The sequence below is a fragment of the Choloepus didactylus genome, chromosome 13 (assembly GCF_015220235.1).
Source record: "Choloepus didactylus isolate mChoDid1 chromosome 13, mChoDid1.pri, whole genome shotgun sequence".
In the NCBI taxonomy this organism is placed as follows: domain Eukaryota; kingdom Metazoa; phylum Chordata; class Mammalia; order Pilosa; family Megalonychidae; genus Choloepus; species Choloepus didactylus.
The window spans coordinates 95,987,553-96,007,143 of NC_051319.1; the positions used below are offsets into that span (position 1 = coordinate 95,987,553).

General features: G+C 39.8%; 1 protein-coding gene across 4 annotated transcripts in view; it reads left to right on the forward strand.

Annotated features, from left to right (window-relative positions):
• Nucleotides 1-19,591, forward strand: part of SLC36A1 (solute carrier family 36 member 1) — a 58,570-nt gene that overhangs the window by 24,751 nt on the left and 14,228 nt on the right. For 3 of the 4 annotated variants that reach the window (XR_005211399.1, XM_037801633.1, XM_037801634.1), the window contains exons 6-9: nt 2,402-2,486; nt 2,893-3,111; nt 6,700-6,798; nt 9,338-9,504. Coding sequence is in view for 3 of the 4 variants with exons in the window: in XM_037801633.1 (XP_037657561.1) it covers nt 2,402-2,486; nt 2,893-3,111; nt 6,700-6,798; nt 9,338-9,504 (570 nt within the window). In the remaining variant the exon portion in view is untranslated. The remainder of the gene's footprint in view (nt 1-2,401; nt 2,487-2,892; nt 3,112-6,699; nt 6,799-9,337; nt 9,505-19,591) is intronic. The other variant, XM_037801635.1, reaches the window with a different exon arrangement.

Below are 19,591 nucleotides of genomic sequence, written 5' to 3' on the forward strand. Positions count from 1 at the left end.
AAAGGAGACTTTTACTTTTACTCAGTCAGCTTCATCCCAGGGTGCAGGTTATGTCATTCTGTCAGAAAAATCACTTCCTATGACTGGAGAAGCCAGATGCTAAGTGACCACTGTTGGATGGTTGGTTGACCGTTTTGTCCTCCCTCCCTCTCTCCCTTCCCTCCTTCCCTCCTTCTCTCCTTCCTCCTCCCTCTTTCTTCATATTTCTTTCTCTCTTTCTCTCTCTCTCCCTTCTTCCCTCTTCCCCTGCCTCCCTTCCTCCCTTCCTTCAGTAAAATAGTGTGTGCTCATGGTAAAACAATTCAAATGCAATAGAAGGACAAAGTGAAAAGTAGAAGTCGGTACCAGCCACAATTGTGTAGTTATCTTTTTGGAATTTTCTGTACACATTCGAACATACACATGTTCTTAAAACCTTTTTATGCAATTGACCATACAGTGCATACTGTTTGGAAATTTTCTTTTTCCCCCTTAAATGTCTTAGACTTTTTCTCTCTCAGCACATACAGATTTAACTTTTTCTTAGCTTCTGTTACACATTCCGTTTAACAATGATCTATAATTTAATCCCTTTCCTCTTGATGACTGTTTAGGTTGTTACCAGCTGCTGCTGTTGTTATAACAGTGCTTCAACCAGCAACCTGTTTTAGTGCATCTATTTCTGTGTAATTATGTAAGAGTATATTGATTCTTAGATCCAAGTTATGCAAGGAGGCAGGGAGGGGGTCCACTTCCTGTTCTTTTATCCTGACGGCTCCCAGTTGCTTTTTTTTTTTTTTAATTAAATTCAGTTCTATTGAAATACATTCACACACCATACAATCATCCATGGTATACAATCCACTGTCCACAGTATGATAACATGGTTATGCGTTCATCACCACAATCTATCTCTGAACATTTTCCTTACATCAGAAAGAACCAGAACAAGAATAAAAAATAAAAGTGAAGAAAGAACACCCAAATCATCCCCCATCCCACCCCATTTGTCCTTTAGTTTTTATCCGCATTTTTCTACTTATCCATACACTAGATAAAGGGGGTGTGATCGCAAGGTCTTCACAATCACACTGTCACCTCTTGTAATCTACATTATTATATCATTGTCTTCAGGAGTCCAGACTGCTGGGTTGGAGTTTGGTAGTTTCAGGTATTTACTTCTAGCTATTCCAATACATTAAAACCTAAGAGGTGTTATCTATATAGTGCATAAGAATGTCCACCAGAGTGACCTCTCGACTCCATTTGAAATCTCTCAGCCACTGAAACTATTTCGTCTCATTTTACATCCCCCTTTTGGTCAAGAAGATACTCTAAGTCCCACGATGCCGGGTCCACATTCATCCCCGGGAGTCATATTCTGCATTGCCAGGGAGATTTACACCCCTGGGAGTCGGGTCCCACGTAGGGGGGAGGACAGCGAGTTCACCTGTCGAGATGGCTCTGTTAGAGAGAGAGAGGGCCACATCTGAGCAACAAAGAGGCACTCAGGGGGAGACTCTTAGGCACCATTACATGCAAGTCTAGACTCTCCTTTGTGGTAATGAGCTTCATAAGGGCAAGTCCCACGCTCGAGGGCTCAGCACATCAAACCGCCAGTCCCAATGTTTGTGACAATATCAACACTAGTCCAGGCGAGGAAGTCCAACACATCCGCACCTTCCCCCAGATCCTCGGGGCTGGGGAGGGGGAGGCTGTAAATACATTTTTTTATTATCTGCCCAAATTACTCTGGGATGTGTCACTATTTCACTACAGCCTATACTAACCTACCGTATCTCACTTCCTATTCAAAGTTCCATGCAATTGTGGTGTTTGAACAAATCGACTGTAGAGTTTTACCGTTTAGAAAATTTAGATCCTGTACCAAATAGGTATCTCTTCCCTTGGTCTCATATGGAAGTTGAAGTTTTAAAACACAATCAGTTTCAACCTTTACCCTTGGCCTGGCTTGCCCTGGTCTTAACCAGACCTGCTTCATTCATATCACTAATTGAAGTCTCCCAGTTGCTTTTGAAAAAAGGTGTGAGATGCGATTGGTGGGCGGATGGGTGGGAGGAAGACACAGAGCTAGGAACTGGCCCCGGTGTTTGTGCTCTACTCTGGTCATCCTGACCTCAGGGTTCCCTGACTTCACATAGCAACCTAGACAGGAATCCCAGAAGGGGTCCTTGGAAGGAGTCCTTGGAAACACAGATCGTGCCTCCTTCACCTTTCTTCAAAAGCTCCAGTTTGGCAGCACCCAGCACCCTTTCTCCTTTCACCAGAGCATGCTTTTCCCTTTCACGCAACTGGAAGGGTCCTTGATGACCTGGGGAAAAGCACCGTGTAACATCCTTGTTCCTCTGGGGGTCTTGCTTGCAATGTAATGATCTTGTTTTCCTTCCTTTTCCATCTTCAGGCACATTGTGGACTTCTTCCTGATAGTCACTCAGCTGGGATTCTGCTGTGTGTATTTTGTGTTTCTGGCTGACAATTTTAAACAGGTAGGGTCCTGGTAGAAAAAGAGAGAATGGCAAGAGTTGAGTGGAATTTCTGTTTAGGATTCCTTCCCAGCCAGTTTAGGTCAACAAAAGAATTAAGATTTTAACACTTTACATAGAATAGTGTCCTTTATTTTATGCTCATCTAAAGTCCTAGGGCTTAGAGAAACCTCAGAATGTCTTGCCCATCCTCCTGCCTTTAGGTACGATATATTCAAAGCCAACTCAGACAGTTGGGTTGGTCATGATAATCACAAAAATCTCCAAAAAGGGTTTACTGACTACAGACATCTCTAAGGCCTTGTTCCACTCACTTGAGCCTCCTATCAGGGGCCTCTTCTAGTGGGAGGTGCACTGGACTTTGTCATTTGGTAGCTTTTTCCTTGTTCTTTCCTTGCCCTCATTTTAGGTGATAGAAGCAGCCAATGGGACCACCAACAACTGCCACAACAATGAGACAGTGATTCTGACCCCCACCATGGACTCGCGCCTCTACATGCTCACTTTCCTGCCCTTCCTGGTGCTGCTGGTTTTCGTCAGGAACCTCCGAGCCCTGTCCGTCTTCTCCATGCTGGCCAACATCACCATGCTGGTCAGCCTGGTCATGATCTACCAGTTCATCGTTCAGGTATGAGCCCAGGCTCTCCCCGTCCCCCTATTTAGTGATCAAAGAGACAAACAGAAGTAACTGGAGCATAAATAGGTTGATGTATTATAGATTTAGGCTAGGGATTCTCAACCTCAGTGCTGTTGACATTTTAGGACGGATAATTCTTTATTGTGGGAGCTGCCCTCTGCATTGTAGGATGTTTAGCAGCATCCCTGGTCTCCACCCATTAAGTGCTAATAGCACCTCCCTCCCTCGTGTCTCCAGACATTAGCAAACATTTCCTGGGGGCAGGGGAAAAATCACCCCCATTGAGTTCATTGATTCAGACTTTTTCAGATTAGGTAGTTAATAGATGATCATTGCATAAAATTGGGAAACAGAAAAATATTAAAATGCAAATGAAATCAATTTTTATAACTGTATTTAGATAAAGTAATTTCTTACCAACTTCAGTTTTATACTTATTTATCAAAATTATAAATCCAGTTATTGGCCCCTCCTCACTTAGCCCTTGTGGGCAGGTCTGTGGGATAATACAAAGGGAGCACATCTGCATATTGTCGGGTAGAAGGTCAGGCTGAAAAAAATGTGCCTTTCAATATTATTGTTATTCATGGAAAGGCAGTGCATTTTGTCAAGATTCAAGAAAAGGAAAAGAGTGCAAGTTGATACAAAAATATCTAACTCAAAAAAGGTACTTAAATTTCATTACCCAAGTAATTCGTAAATACATACTCTTTAAAATGCAAATAACACAAGTACTGCTTGACACCACATCTGCAAACTGAGTCTTCTCCTGTCAGTTAGCCCCTGTGTGTGACTGGTCTGTCTCCTTCCATATCCTGTGAATACATTCACATGCTGTATGAATATAGAGAGAAATATAAAGGTTTTTTTGTATGTGTGCTTTTTAAACATAACTGTCTTTTTTTTTTTAATTGTATGCATTTTTCGTCTTCCTTGCTTTTTGCCTTTGACAATGTCTTTGAGAACTTTCCATGTTGATGCAACTGGTTCTACATCATTCTTTTTCAATTGCTACATTGTATCATGGAGAATAGATGTGTTTATTTAACTAGTCCCGTCAGTGGACCATCAGATCACCTATAAGTTTTAATATTATTTCAGTATTATGACAGTGGATATTCCTAGTAATTCTACCTTGTGAACATTCATAAACACTTTTCTAAGGTATTTATCTAGGAGTGGAATTGCTGAAGAGTAATTGAATTTTTTGTATTGCCAGTTTGCTTTTTCCAAAAGCTATTTACCAATTTCATATATACCCCCACCCACAGTACGTAAGAGTGTCCATTTTCTCACATAGCCAACAATGGATGCATCAACTTATAAAATTTTAGTCAATCTGACAGGTGAATATTACCTGATGTTCACACAATCTGTTTTGCAGTGACCCAGTTACCCACTAATGTGGTTTCTGGGACAACAGTGGCTTAGTAACAGCAGGGACTTCCTGTACAGAAGGAGCAATATAATGAACTTAGATTACTGTGGTACTCAATGAGCATTTACTGTGTTTGCTTTGTCATGGTAAGTCAGATGGTGGCAGATAGTGACGCTTCTTCTGCAGAACTGTTTTTAAAAACAAAATAAACAGGCCTCCATATCTCCTTGTTTAATGGAACCGGAGGAAGGGCCTGTGAACGCATGATTGACCATTTCTAGAGAGTCTTCCTACCTCTGGCAAATTGAGTCAAGATAAGGAAGGATAAATTAAAGCATAGTTTAACTTTGTAATTAGAGATCTCAAGAAGCACCTAGGAACATCCCAGTGAGCTTTCAAGATGAAGTGAGTGAGGCCACCTCACATTAACTCGCCTTTAGTTTAAACCGATGCAGGTGGTTGACTGTGGCGGTCACCACGATCAGAGGGCTGGGGTGGGAATTAGGCACCTATGGAGTCTTGGGCCCAGCCGAACACAGTGGCCAGCCAGAGTGATGTCTGCGCATAGGACGACCTGCAACCCTGCCTTTGGAGTGCTGTCATCGATCAGTGCTGTCTCTGGGGATGTGACAGAGGAGAGCATAGTGGCTTGTCTATGTGTTTGCACAGTCACTGCCACAGTGTTTGAACAGCTGCGTTTTGATGTGTTGTAATGCTAAAGATGCTCTCTTTGGACCATTTTTACTGCTGCTCCTGCTGTTACTATTGTCCCATTTTTGACCTTTTGCCTTGTTTGCCGGGAGGGTCCTTCCCCTGGCATCCCTGGGGCAGTAGTCATCCACTAACCAATGGCTAGCACCTGTTTCCAGGTACTTAAATTGCTTTGTGATACAGGAATAATTACAGGCATAATAATCACTCTCATGCCACATTGTAGAGCAAAAATATTCATCAGTTTGTCTTCATTCTAGGTACCAAAAATACTTCTTATCATGAAGTCTAACTGATCTCTTAGCAGTAGCCCAGAAAAAAGATTTTTTTTAAGGGAGAATATCATATAATATAGGTGCTTCGAAGTCTCAAAAAGTAGCGTACTTACAGAGATTCATAATAGAGCTCCTTTTGGTCACCTGATATTTTGTCACACTGTTCAAGCATGCCCCCTATTCATAGTAAACACCTTTGTGGTTGAATCAGTTGTAAAGCATTGTCAAAGGCAGTTTTACATTCAATTTTTATTTAATCAAAGCAATGTATGCACTTGGTTTAAAAAGCCAGGTTCTAAAGGATGGCAGTGTCTGCACCACCCGACCCCTACCCCTGCCCCCATGCCCGCTCCCTTAAGGCAGCCTGTTAACCAGGGACTGTTGTTCAGTAGTGAGCCAGGTTGAATTCTTGACCTTGCTGCCTTGCTTGTATAACCCTGTGTTGTACCTGCAGTAAACAATTGCCTTGATTTTTTATTTGCTTATTTTTTTTTTAATGTTCCTTTTGCTATTTTCCCTAAATATTCCTACACCTCTGTCATGGGCCTATTGATGATATTTTCCGGGTGCTCAAACTCATTAATAGGAATTAAAAAAAAACAAGACAAAAGTGAGTCTGAGCAATCTACCACCTTCCCTTCCAGCTTTGTGTATGTGGAGATTTAGATAGTTAACACCATAGTGAATACATAAATTTTTAAAAGTATTTTTCTTAATATTACTGCATAAGCAGTTTTTCATGTGCTGTTTAGCTATTCCAATCTTTACTTTTTTAAATAGTTCATTTATACCATATTCTATGGTATAGTTGTTGTGCAGTAAATTGCTTAACTGTTTAGTTGTTTGGGAACATTTAGGTTGCTTTCAGTTACTTTCCCAAATAGTTTTGTTGAGCTTTTTTCATATTTTTTTCTACTTGGATAAAATTTGGGGGGATGGGATTACTGAGACAAAGAATGACTGTTTTTACACAAACCCCAACATTTGAGTATTTAGTAATACATTCAGCTAGTCTTTCACCAACACAAGTAGGGTTTTCTCAGCTTAAAGGGGAAAAATATGAAATCTAAATGCCCTCAAAACATATGTCAGGTATCACACTTTCTCCCGTCAGAGAATCTTAGATTTAGGAAAAGATATGACTTCTCTGATACTGGGGTTCAAATCTAGAATCTCTGTATAGCCTTTTGTTTTGTTTTGTTTTCTGTCTTTCAGAGGATCCCAAACCCCAGTCATCTCCCCTTAGTGGCACCCTGGAAGACATACCCTCTGTTCTTTGGCACAGCCATTTTTGCATTTGAAGGCATTGGGATGGTAAGAGTTGCACTGAGATTTAAGCCTGGTGTTCTCTGGTGCCCTTGGTATCCTAGAGGTCTGCTTCAAGGAATGCTAAGGAAATGCTGTTAGAAATTAATCTTCTGAGACTTACTGGCCAGTTAGTGAAGAGCATTTCAGGGATTTCTATTGAAATTTTCCAGCTCTGATTTTTGAAGATAAATTATATGTTTGCATTCAAAGCCCCTGCATTGCACACCCATCTCATATGTGTGTGGGAGACACAGTAGTACATGGCAATTAGGATTGCAGGGTCTAGAGTCACACTGACTTGGAGGTGTGTCCTGGCTATGCCAGAAAGCCGCTGTGTGGCATTGCAGAAAGACTTAACCTCTCTGAGCCTTCATTGCTTGCTTCTGAAAAGTGAGCTTAATGATGAGTAATTATTGGGATTAAATGAGATGATATATGTAAAGTGCTTTGCTCAGACCCAGCATTAAATAAATTGTTAGTTTTATTGATGATTTTTAATTTCATTATTAAACCAATAAGTGTATGAATGATTTCTCTGTCATGGAACATTGGTGTGGTGTATTTTCTATGTGTAAATGAGCAACCGTCACTCCTGAGACAGCTTCCCCCCATCATTGCTGTGATTTCACCAAATTTTTCTCCTAAAGAGAAGAATCTGCTACTTGGTTGTACCTACTTTGATTTTCATTTGTATTTTTCATAATGAAGATCTAGAATTCTTATCCAAGGAAAATTGTTATCTCTGCTGGCCAAGAACTTAGGAAATGAGAAGAGCCTTCTCTTTTTATGGCATTTCTTTTTCTCTACATTTGATTTCCCTATCACCTTATATGCATTCGAGAAAACCTAGAAGCCAGCTGAATTTTTTGTCAAAATACTGAGGAGTCACCCAAGTGGTGTTGATGGAACGTGTTAAGGTTCTAACATCACGGGGAAAACTCCCTGAGTGAAATATCATCCTTAGATCATGACGGTGTGTAAATCTTTGCTTGTCCTGAGGTTTTAGGCCTCTACCTCAGCTGTTCTTGGGGCATCTCATTGTCCATGAAGACTGTCTCAACTTGATTCACAAACACAAATGAGTTCCCTGCTGCAGGGGCAGAAGTCTATATTTCAGCAATAAGAAAAGATGTCCCAGGTTCTCGAGGAAAATTGTGCTGAATTTGCCAGTATTCCCTAACAACACAGTGCAGAAGTTGCTCCTTGCTTGGTTTCGTTAACCAAGACTTGGATCCAGAGTCATTATGTAAACATCATTATCTGTTATTTTAAGATTTCTTTGTGTTTTCTATTTTTACAGTAGGGAGGAGAGGTCATTGCTGTTTTGACTCTTAGTTTCAGATTTTAGCCTTGTTCATGTGTCAGGATCAAGCGCCAGGTGCTTTCTGTGTGTCCAGCATGTTCTCCCCAAGTTTATGCCACTCTCTTAGCCCTGACAGAACATAGAGAAGGTGGGCTCTGCCCCCTGGCTTTTTTAGACTCTTGATAAGAAGGAACTGAGATGCATTTAGAAACTTTCTCTAGTTGGATGCAGAGTGACTGAAGCTTGATCCCCTGGTGCTGGTGGTGGGGGTGCTGAGGGCACAGTGGAGGTGGGGAGCTGTGGTGCTTCTTAGCCCCAGACCCACAGCAGGCTCCTGGTGTCAGTGCGTACAGGGTTGTGTCTGGCGTAGAATGTCCCCTGTGGCCACGTGCGCTCATGGAAAATGCATGTAACAACAAGATCAAAGATAATTTGTGGGACAGTTGGACTCTGCCCTGTGTTTCTTTTCCTTGCCAGCTATAACAGATCCAGTTGCTAGCAGCTTGGGAACAATGTCACAGTTATACCTGCTGTTTCCCCCAATCATAAATAAACTCATCTTCCTAAGGGGCCTATCCTTTGCTCTAACTAAAGTTAAAGAATACCCTTTGTTATGGGGAAGGATGCAGCAAGGATCAGTGGTTTGAAATAGGAGTCTGGGAACTGGGCTTTGTTATGGACCAGAATCCTCGAGATCCTCTCTATTAAGTCTTGCCCCCTCCAGGACCTGAGTTTCTCTAACTTAGAGGTTTAACTTGTCACCACTACTGCCTGCCACTATGGTGGTAAGGAAATAGTTTCTGGGAACTAGAGTGGCAATCTTCACTGACCTGCATTTCTCATTCTTTGCCTAGGTTAGTGGGGAGCTATACCTCAAATTAGGTACAGCAGGCTGTGCCGCCTCAGCCATCCTGATCCTATCATGCCAGGGGTTGTGGGGTGGATGTGAGGACCTACTGGTCACCACTCCCATCCTGCAGAGTTCTCACAACTGGAGGACAGGTGGGCACTCACCCCGCACCCACCCTTACCTCTTAGGAGTGTTCCAGGATCTCTTCTAGCTCTGAGAGCATTGGTTCTGATGAAGCAACTTTTGATTTTTATCTGCCTAGTTAAGGACAGGTATGTTTTGCAGGAACTCCAGGGATAAAGAAGTTCCTTTTTTTTCTGAGGATGTTAATTTTTTTTGATTAATTCTGATTTTTCCTGTGCTTTCTCTCCTCTTTCACTTCCGTCTCATAGGTTCTGCCCCTTGAAAACAAAATGAAGGATCCCCGGAAATTTCCACTTATCCTGTATGTGGGGATGACCATCATCACTATCCTCTACATCAGCCTGGGGTGTCTGGGGTACCTGCAATTCGGAGTTAATATCCAAGGCAGCATAACTCTCAACCTGCCCAACTGCTGGTATGTGGGGGAGGATGCCTGGAAGCACTGGATACTTTCACAAATTAAGGGGTCAATCTGCCATGCCACCCCCCAGACCACCCTTCCTTGGTTGCCCACTGAGCTTTCAAACTGGGCTCTTTGCCTAAGTCTTACTCTTTCCCCAAATCTGTTCTCCACCTTGTTGCCTGTGTGAGTCATCTAAAACGCATTCTGATCATGCATTCCCCTGTTAAAGCTTCCCTTTGCTTTTAAAAGAAAGACAAAACCATTTGCTGGCTGTCAGGGCCTTTCAGGCTATAACCGCATCACTGTAAATCCTACTCTGCTAGCAGGACTTAGCTTAGGAGTTGTTCTTTTGAGAAACTTTCTCTGACACTCCACCTATTATAATATCAAATCTAGGTTAGATGCCCCTTCTTTACTATCCTATCCTGATTCCTGTTCCATTGTGCCGTAATTGCTTATTGACTTATATTGTGACTTCCCTAAACTCTAAGCCCTGTGAGGGCAGGAATAGTCTTATTTGCCATTGTATCCCAGGGCCTGGCACAGTGCTTGGCACCTGATAATCACCCAGTAAATGATTTTTGAATGAAAAGGAGGGCTAAACCCTAATACTGTGAGGCATGCTGTAGATGAGAAGATGTTACCGGGAGGCAGCTAGAGCATAGAGGATGGAGGTGTCTTGGTTCAGAAGACGGGTTCAGGCCTGGTTCTGCTACATCCTATCTCTGTGCTGGGATAAATCACTTAGCCTTTCACTGCTGCAGTTCCTTCTTCTGGGACCCAGGAATAATCATTTCTTCACCACAGGGGTGGCATAAAAACCAAATGGCATGCATAAGAAAGAGCTTTGTAAAGCTACTCTGATGTGACGGCGTAGTAGGATGCTGCCCTGAGTTTAAAGCTCTGTTTTAGATGCAGTAATGCCCGTGAGGCTTCTATTGAACTGTGTGGCTGAAGCTGACTAATAAGACATTTCTCACCTAGAAATCCTGAGCCCAGAAGGGCCAAGTATCCAGTCCATTCACCTTAAACCATTCTAAATAGTTGGGAAAAGAGGAGAGAAAATGTGTATTTGGTTGCCAGCTTCTGCTGTCTCTCCCTTGGCAGTCCCAGGCTTGGTGAGAAGGTGGGAGTATCTCACCGTGAACCCGAGGTTGTTGGGCGTACCTTTTATATCTCACTTTCATTATTGATTTGACATACTGTAGGATAAGACGTATTGAAATGTTTCTAAAAAAGGTAGACGTTACTGGGTGGGTCCTGAGCAACAATTCTGTTTTGAAGATTAACATTACATTGTGGAGGGCAGCTGTTAGCAGACACTGAGAAGCTGGTTGATTGCCCCGGGGAGCTGAATACTGAAAGGGCTGAGCTGCCTGTGTGTGTGTTTTTAGAATTCTGATCGGTAAGACTTTGAGTGAGAACACATTGAGAAAATTGGGGAAAATGTTTATTTGGTAGTGTCAATGTTTAGCATAGGACACTCCAATCAACAGGGGCCTGGGGACTAAGCTGGCTACATGGCCGGCCAGCACTATCTCTGAAACAGGGCCTCGTTTTCAGAAGCAGCCGTTCCTTCACTTTCCCTCTGGTTCCTCTTTTTAAATTTCCAAGTGCTCCTGCCCTTTCACAAGAGAACAAGCCAAGGTAGCTTGGTGTAACTGTCACTTTTCCCTGGAAGATCAATGGATCGGGAGCAGAGTAAGCAGCTCACATAATCTGAGGCCATAGCTGAGCAGCTCTCTCCTCTCCCCTGACACCCCAAACCCAGCTGCCTCAATCTTACTGCCTGCATTAGGGTGCGATTTATTTGACCAACCCTGGTGACTATCCTGACTCCAGACTTCCCAGCACTCCAGAAAGGTTTGATGTGCTTGGGGTTTAATTATGCAGCCATCAGCTAATTTTTCTCCTGCTTGTATCATAGGAAACTCAGTATGTATAATACACAAAATACAATTACATTTAAATAGATTTTCAATGAGAGGAGCCAAATGTTTTCCCCTGCAGAGTGGCCTTTCTCTTTAATCATCAAATCAGATCTATAAATGCTTATCAACTTGCAGACATTTTTCCTCCTCTGCACAGCTCTGGGCACTGGAGCGATAACAAACAATATTTGGACAGGTGGATTCTGCTCCCGCCACTTGGTCCTGTGGGGTCACTGCCTGATTCTAGGGAGCACTGAATTGGATGGGAAGGATATAGATAGGTTTTTTTTGTTTTTTTCTCCTTTCGCTGCTGTATTTATTTATTTTTAATTAAACTTTTTATGTTGAGATCATTGTAGATTCACGTTCAGTTTTAATAAATAATAGAGAAACCCCATGTATCCTTTGCCCACTTTCCCCCAATGGCAATATCTTGCAGAATATTGTCATTGATACAGTCAAGATAAAGATCCGTTCCTTCACCGAAAGAGTCCCTAGTGTTATCCTTTTAAAAACCACCACATGCACATCTCTCTGCCCCTCCCTCCCACGCCTCCCCTTCCTGACCCCTGATAAGCACTAATCTGTTCTCTATTTCTATAATTTTGTCATATAAATAGGCTTTATTCATTTTAATTTTATTTTTGATAGTTTTTATTTTTGAAAGGATATGTTAAGATCCCATGCTTTACCCATGGTAAAGAGTCCAATCATTCAAAGGGTATACAAAGAAAATTAAGTTTTTACCTCTTCCCACCCCGAATCTCTGGTGCCAGAGTCTTCCATTTCAGAGGCAATTACATTACCAGTTTCTTGTGTTTTCTTCTGGAGATGTTCAATATATGTAAGAATGTGAAGTTTGTGTGTCACAAACAGGGGTCGGGGTGCCTCTCTGTTTTTTTCTTTAAAAAAAATTTTTTTTTAATTAGAGTAAAGTAGGTTTACAGAAAAATCACGTGAAAAATACAGTATTCCCATATTCCCACCCACCCCGATTATATACCCACTCACTTTGCATTTGTTATATTTGTTATAATTCATGAAAGAACATTTTTATATTTGTACTATTAATGATAGTTCATCACTTACTTACATTAGAGTTCTCTGTGTTGTACAGTCCTATGTTGTATATTTTAATTTTTATTCTAGTAACATATATATGATCCAGAATTTCCCCTTTTAACCACATTCACATATGTAATTCACTGCTGTTGTGCTACCATCACCACTATCCATTCCAAAACTTTGCAATTCACCAAAATAGAAGTTCTGTACAAATTAACCATTAACTCCCCGTTCCCTTCCTCCATCCCCTCCTCTGTTAACCTGTTTTCAAGATTCTAAGTCTATGGGTTTGCTTATTCTAATTCTTATCAGTGAGATCATACAATATATGTCCTTTGGTGTCTGGCTTATTTCACTCAATGTGATGACTTCAGGGTTCATCCATGTTGTTGCATGGATCAGAACTTCATTCCTTTTTAAGGCTGAATAATACTTCATTGTATGTATATACCACATTTTGTTTATCCATTCACCAGCTTATGAACACTTGGGTTAATTCCATCTTTTAGGAATTGTGAATAATGCCACTGTGAACATCAGTAAGCAATATCTGTTCGAGTCCCTGCTTTCAGTTCTTCTGGGTAGTAGCAGGATTATCAGGTCATATGGTAATTCTATACTTAGCTCTCTGAGGAACCGCCAACTGTCTGCCACAGCAGCTGCACCATTTTACATTCCCAACAGCATGGAATGATTGTTCTTATTTCTCCACATCCTCTCTTGTACCATTACATTTGTAATTTTTCATTTTTTACTAGTAGCCATATGAGTGGGTATGAAATGGTCTCTTATTGTGGTTTTGATTTGCATTTCCCTAATAGCTAGTGATGTTGAACATCTTTTCATTTGCTTTTTAGCCATTTGTGTATCCTCTTTGGAGAAATGTCTATTCAAGTCTTTTGTCCCTTTTTAAATTGGGTTGTCTTTTTGTTGTTGCTTTGTAGGATTTCTTTTTATATTTGGGTATTAAACCCTTATCAGATATGTGGTTTCCAAATATTTTCTCCCATTGAGTAGTTTGTCTTTTCATATCCATGACAAGGTACTTTGAGGCACAAAAGTTTTTAATTTTGTTGAGGTCCCAGTTATCTAGTTTTTCTTTCATTGCTTGTGTTTTGAGTGTAAAGTCTAAGGAACCATTGCCTAACACAAGACCCTGAAGATGATTCCCTACATTTTCTTCTAGGAGAAAATAGTCCTGTTTCTTATATTTAGGTCTTTGATCCATTTTGAATTAGTTTTTGTATATAGTGTGAAATACTTGTCCTCTTTCATTGTATTGCATCTGGATATCCAGTTCTCCCAGGACCATTTGTTGAAGATACTATTCTTTCCCAATTGAGTGGAATTGGCATCCTTGTCAAAAATTGGTTGGTCATAGGTATGAGGGTCAATTTCTGAACTCTCAATTAGATTCCCTTGGTCTGTATTTCTGTATTTATGTTAGTACAAGCTGTTTTGACCACTGTAGCTTTAAAACATGCTTTAAAGACAGGAAGTATGAGTCCTCCAACTTTGTTCTTTTTAAATTGTTATACATTTATTTACCCTTCCAAACAAATTTGATAATTAGCTTTTCCATTTCTGCAAAGTAGGCAGTTGGAATTTTGATTGCGATTGCATTGAATCTGTAAATCATTTTTGTTAGAATTGACTGCTTAACAATATTTAGTTTTCAATCCATGAGCATGGAATGTCCTTCCATTTATTTAGCTCTTCTTTAATTTCTTTTAGCAAAGTTTTGTGGTTTTCCATGTGTAAGTCCTTTACATCCTTGGTCAAATTTATTCCTAGATAATTGATTCTTTTAGTTGCTATTGTAAATAGACTTTTTTTTTTCTTGATTTCCTGCTCAGATTGCTCAATACTAGTGTAGTGAAATACTACTAATTTTTTGCGTGTTGACCTTGTACCCCGCCACTTTCCTGAATTAGTTTTTTAGCTCTCGTGGCTTTGTTGTTGATTTTGGGGGACTTCCTCTATATAGGATCATGTCATCTGCAAATAGAGAAAGTTTTACTTCTTCCTTTCCAAATTGGATGCCTTTTTATTTCCTTTTCTTGCCTAACTGCTCTGGCTGGAACTCCCAGCACAATGTTGAATAACAGTGGTGAAAGAGGGCATCTTTTTCTTGTTCCAGATCTTAGAAGGAGAGCTTTCAGTCTTTCACTATTGAGTATGATGTTAGCTGTGGGATTTTTCATATATGCCCTTTATCATGTTGAGGCTGTTTACTTCTATTCCTATTTTGCTAAGTGCTTTTATCAAGAAAGGATGCTGGATTTTGTCAGATGCCTTTTGCATCAGTTGAGATGATCATGTGTTTTTTCCCCCTTCATTTTGTTAATGTGGTATATTACATGAATTGATTTTCTTAGGTTGAACCACCCTCGAGTACCTGGAATAAAACCCACTTGATCATGGTATATAATTCTTTTAATGTGCTGTTGGATTCGATTAGCAAGTATTTTGCTGAGGATTTTTGCATCTGAAAAATTGGTGTGTAATTTTCTTTTCTTGTAGTATCTTTATCTGGCTTTGGTATTAGGGTGATGCTGGCCTCATAGAATAAGTTAGGTAGCATTTTCTCCTGTTCAGTTTTTGGGAAGAGTTTGAACAGGATTGGTATTAATTCTTCTTGGTATGATTGGTAGAGTTTACCTATGAAACCATCTGGTCCTGGGCTTTTCTTTTTTGGGATGTTTTTGATGAGTCTCTACTTGTAAATGGTCAGTGTCTTTACTTGTAAATGGTCTGTTGAAAGCTTCTGTTTCCTCCAGAGTCAGTACAGGCTGTTTGTGTGTTTCTACGAATTTTTCCTCTTCATCTAGGTTGTCTGATTTGTTGGAGTACAGTTGTTCATAGTACCCTCTTAGGATCCTTTTTATTTCTGTGGGTTCAGAGTAATTTAAGATAATCTAATTTTGTTTACTTGAGTCTTCTCTCTTTTTTTCTTAGTCAGTCTAGCTAAGGGTTTGTCAATTTTATTGATCTTTTCAAAGAACCAGCTTTAGTTTTTATTTTAATACTCTTTTAAATCTCTATATCATTTATTTATGCTCTAATCTTTGTTATTTCTTTCCTTCTTGCATTGGTTTAGTTTGCTGTTCTCTTTCTGATTCCTCCAGGGAGGTCTTTGATTTTAGCTCTTTCATCTTTTTTAATGTAAGCATTTAGGGCTTTAAAATTTCCCTCTCAACACTGACTTCACTGTACTCTGTAAGTTTTGATATGTTATGTTCTTGTTTTTATTCATGTCAAGATATTTACTGATTTCTCTTGTAATTTCTTCTTTGGCCCATTGATTGTTTAAGAGAGTGCTATTTAACATCCATATATTTGTGGATTTTGCAGTTTCTCTGCCTGTTACTGATTTCCAGCTTTATTCCATTATGGCCAGACAAAATGCTTTATATGATTTCAGTATTTCTAAATTTATTGAGACTTGTTTTGTGACCCAGCATGTGGTTTGTCCTGGAGAATGATCCATGTGCACTTGAGAAGAACGTATATCCTGCTGTTTTGTGGTGCAATGTTCTATATATGTCTGATGGGTCTAGTTCATTTATCATAGTATTCAAGTTCTCTGTTTCCTTAATATTCTTCTGTCTAGCTGTTCTATCTATTGATGAGAGTGGTGTATTGAAGTCTCCAATGATTACTGTAGAGATGCCTTTTACTCTTCAGCTTTTTTTTTTAATGTAATTTTATTGAGATATATTCATACACCATACAATCTACTCAGTTTGCAGTCAGTGGTTCACAGTGTCATCACATAGTTGTGCATGCATCACCATGATCCATTTTAGAATATTTGCATTACTCCAGAAAAAGAAATAAAAAGAAAAAAATAAAACCCTAACCATCCCATGACACTTATCCCCCGCCCCTTATTGACCCCTAGTACTGCACTTTACCCAGTTTTAAGATTTACAATAAAGGTAGATTAACTAATACAGTGTAGTATTATCAGACATAGATATATAGATCAGTGGAACAGAAGTAAACATCCAGAAGTAGATCCATACAAACAAGGGAAACCAAATTTTTTCTTTTTCTTTCTTTTTTTTTTTCTTTTTTTTCTGTATAGCTGTACAGTCACTATCAAAGATCAAGGCTACTGGATCACAGCACAACAATTTCAGATATTTCTTTCTGTCCATTCTAATACACTAGAAACTAAAAAGAAATATCTATATAATGAGTCAGTAGTCATAATCATTTGTTAAATCCTAATTTCTCAGTTACATCTCCTCCCTCTCATTTGATCATTCTCTCAATCTTCAGGAATATCTGGGCAATGATCATTTTAATTTCTTCATGATGGAAAGGGGTGTTGACCTTATGGGGCAGAGGAATGAAACTGGTTATGTTCTTGGAGACACTGGTATCTCAGGGTTTCAGTGCTTATCTGGCATAGGAACAATCTGGAGGTGTTAAGTTTCTGAAAAGATAAACTCGCTAGGTAAAACTTTTATAGAGCCTTAGATAGAGCCTAGGGTATTCTTTAGGGTTTTCAGGAATACGGTTGGTTGGAGCTTGGCATACTATGGCAGTTTGCAACATCTGGCTGAAGCTTGCATAAGGGTAACCTCCAGAATGACCTCTCGAGTCCATTTGAAATCTCTTAGCCACTGAAACTTTATTTACTTTATTTTGTTCCTTTTCTTTTCCCCCTTTTGGTCAAGAAGGCATTCCCAATCCCATGATGCCAGGGCCAGGTTCATCCCTGGGAGTTGTGTCCCATGTTGTTCAGTTTTGTCAGTGTTTGCCTCATGTGTTTTGGGGCATCATGGTTAGGTGCATGAATATTTATGATTGTTAGTTCTTGGTGGATTGACCTGTTTATTAATACAGAGTGTTCTTCTTTGCCTCTTATAACAGCTTTTGACTTAAAGTCTACTTTGTCCGATATTAGTATAGCTACCCCAACTCCTTTTTGGTTACCATTTGTGTGGAATATTTTTCTTGGATATTTTCACTTTCAATCTATTTATGTCTTTGGATTTAAGGTGAGTCTCTTGTAAACATGTTTTGAGATGTATCTGAATGATTCCTTTCTCATTTTTGTTTCTGTAGATTTTTCAAATACTTTCTTTGTGGTTACCATGGGGTTTGTATTATATGACCTACATCTATAAACTACTAATTTGAAAAGATACCAATTTAGTTTCAATAGCATACACATTCTCTACTTCCATGTCCCTCCATTTCCCTTCTTTCTTTTATTATTGTCCTGTATTACCTCTTTATATTTTGTATGTCCATTTTCAGGAAATATGCCTTTTCTTTTTCATTGGTATTCTTACTCTTCTGTGAATTGTAGAATACATTTATATGTTGGGTTTTGCATTTACCCTTTCAGTTACACTTACCGATGATCTTAAGTGCTTCACACTACTCCAAGCCACTCTCTACTGTCTCTTCCTTTCATCCTATAGAACTCCCTTTAGTAATTCCTGTAGGGCAGGCCTTTTGTTGACAGCCTCTCTCAGTTTCTGTTTATCTATGAATAATTTAAACTCTCTCTCAGTTTTGAAGGACAGTTTTGTCAGATAAAGAATTTTTGGCTGATGGTTTTTCTCTTTCGGTACCTTAAATATATCACACCACTGTCTTCTTGCCTCCATGAGTTCTGATGAGAACTTAGTTTTATTGAGGATCCCTTGCATGTGACAAGCCACTTTTCTCTTGCTGCTTTCAGAATTCTCTCTTTATCTTTGGCATTTGGCATTCTGATTAGTGTCTCAGAATAGGTCTATTAGGGTTTATTCTGTTTTTAGTACTTTGTGCATCTTGGACTTGTATATATACATCTTTCATGAGACATGGGAATTTGGGGCTATTATTTCCTCAAATATTATTCCTGCCTCTTTTCTCTTCTCCTTCTGGAGCACTCATGATACGCATGTCTGTATGCTTTATGCTGTCATATAAATCTCTGGGACACTGTTCAATTTTTACTGTTCTTTTCTCCATATGTTCTTCTAACTATATGATTTCAGTTGTTCTATCTTCTAGTTCACTGATTATTTCTTCTGCTTGTTCAAATCTGCTATTGCGTACCTCTAGTGTATTTTTAGTGTCTGTTACAGTGCCTTTCATACCATTATTTATGTTTCTTTATATACTTTCAGATTCTTCATTATGCTCACATGTTGTCTTCTTAATATCCTTTAGCTCTATATCCATATTTTCCTTCATCTCCTTGAATTGATTTCGGTGATTTGTTTGAACTTCTTTGATTAGTTCTATGTTCTGTGTCTCCTCTGAAGTTTTAATTCGTTCCCTTGACTGAGTTTATCTCCCTGTTTCTTAGTATGGTTTGTGATTTTTGCTGATGTCTGGGCATCTGATTGTTTTGGTGTGTTAACTCTGAAGGTCCATTTCTCTCTCTTGTCTAGAGTTTGATTGTTGGCTTTGTGTTAAGGCTCTTCTTTGATGCTTGGTCCAACTAATTAGGAACTTTAGAGGAGCTTGAGTTTAACTGATCAGATTTTCTTAGCTCTTCTTCATCTGTTTCTTGCCCTGGATATGTGATGCAATTTTTAAGACTGCACTTTTTGTGCTATTAACTCACCTCCAGGAGAAAGTTTCCTTTCCTCTGTTCCTTCTCTGGAGATCTTGATCTGTTCTATTTGTTTTTGTGCAGACTTTTCTCCCCAGCTCCTGTGTTTTGTTTAAATTCTCTCCATCACTCAGTGCTGTCTTTTCCTTACACTTACCAGTTTTGGGACCTGTCCTATCTTACAACAGCTCAGTTTCCCCCACTTGTTTGTTTGTTTGTTTGTTTCTGTGGGGTTTTTCTGCCTCTTGTTTCTTCCTCATTAGAGTATCCCATCCTGGGAACCAGAATGGCTCACTCCTGGAAGGTGGGTCAATCCAGAAAGGTCCATTTTGCGTTTAGGTGGTCCAGTAAACTGACTGGGTTGAGTGAGTGCACCTCTTGCCAACAGTTCTGCCACAGTCTGTCTCTCTTTTTTTTTCCCCACTAGGGCCCTTTTGTATGCAGCACTCCTCAGCAGCTTGTGTTCCTCCCTGGGCCTCTGCAGACTTGAGTCCCTGTGCCTGGATATGTGTGGGGTTCTGACTTGCTGCTGTGA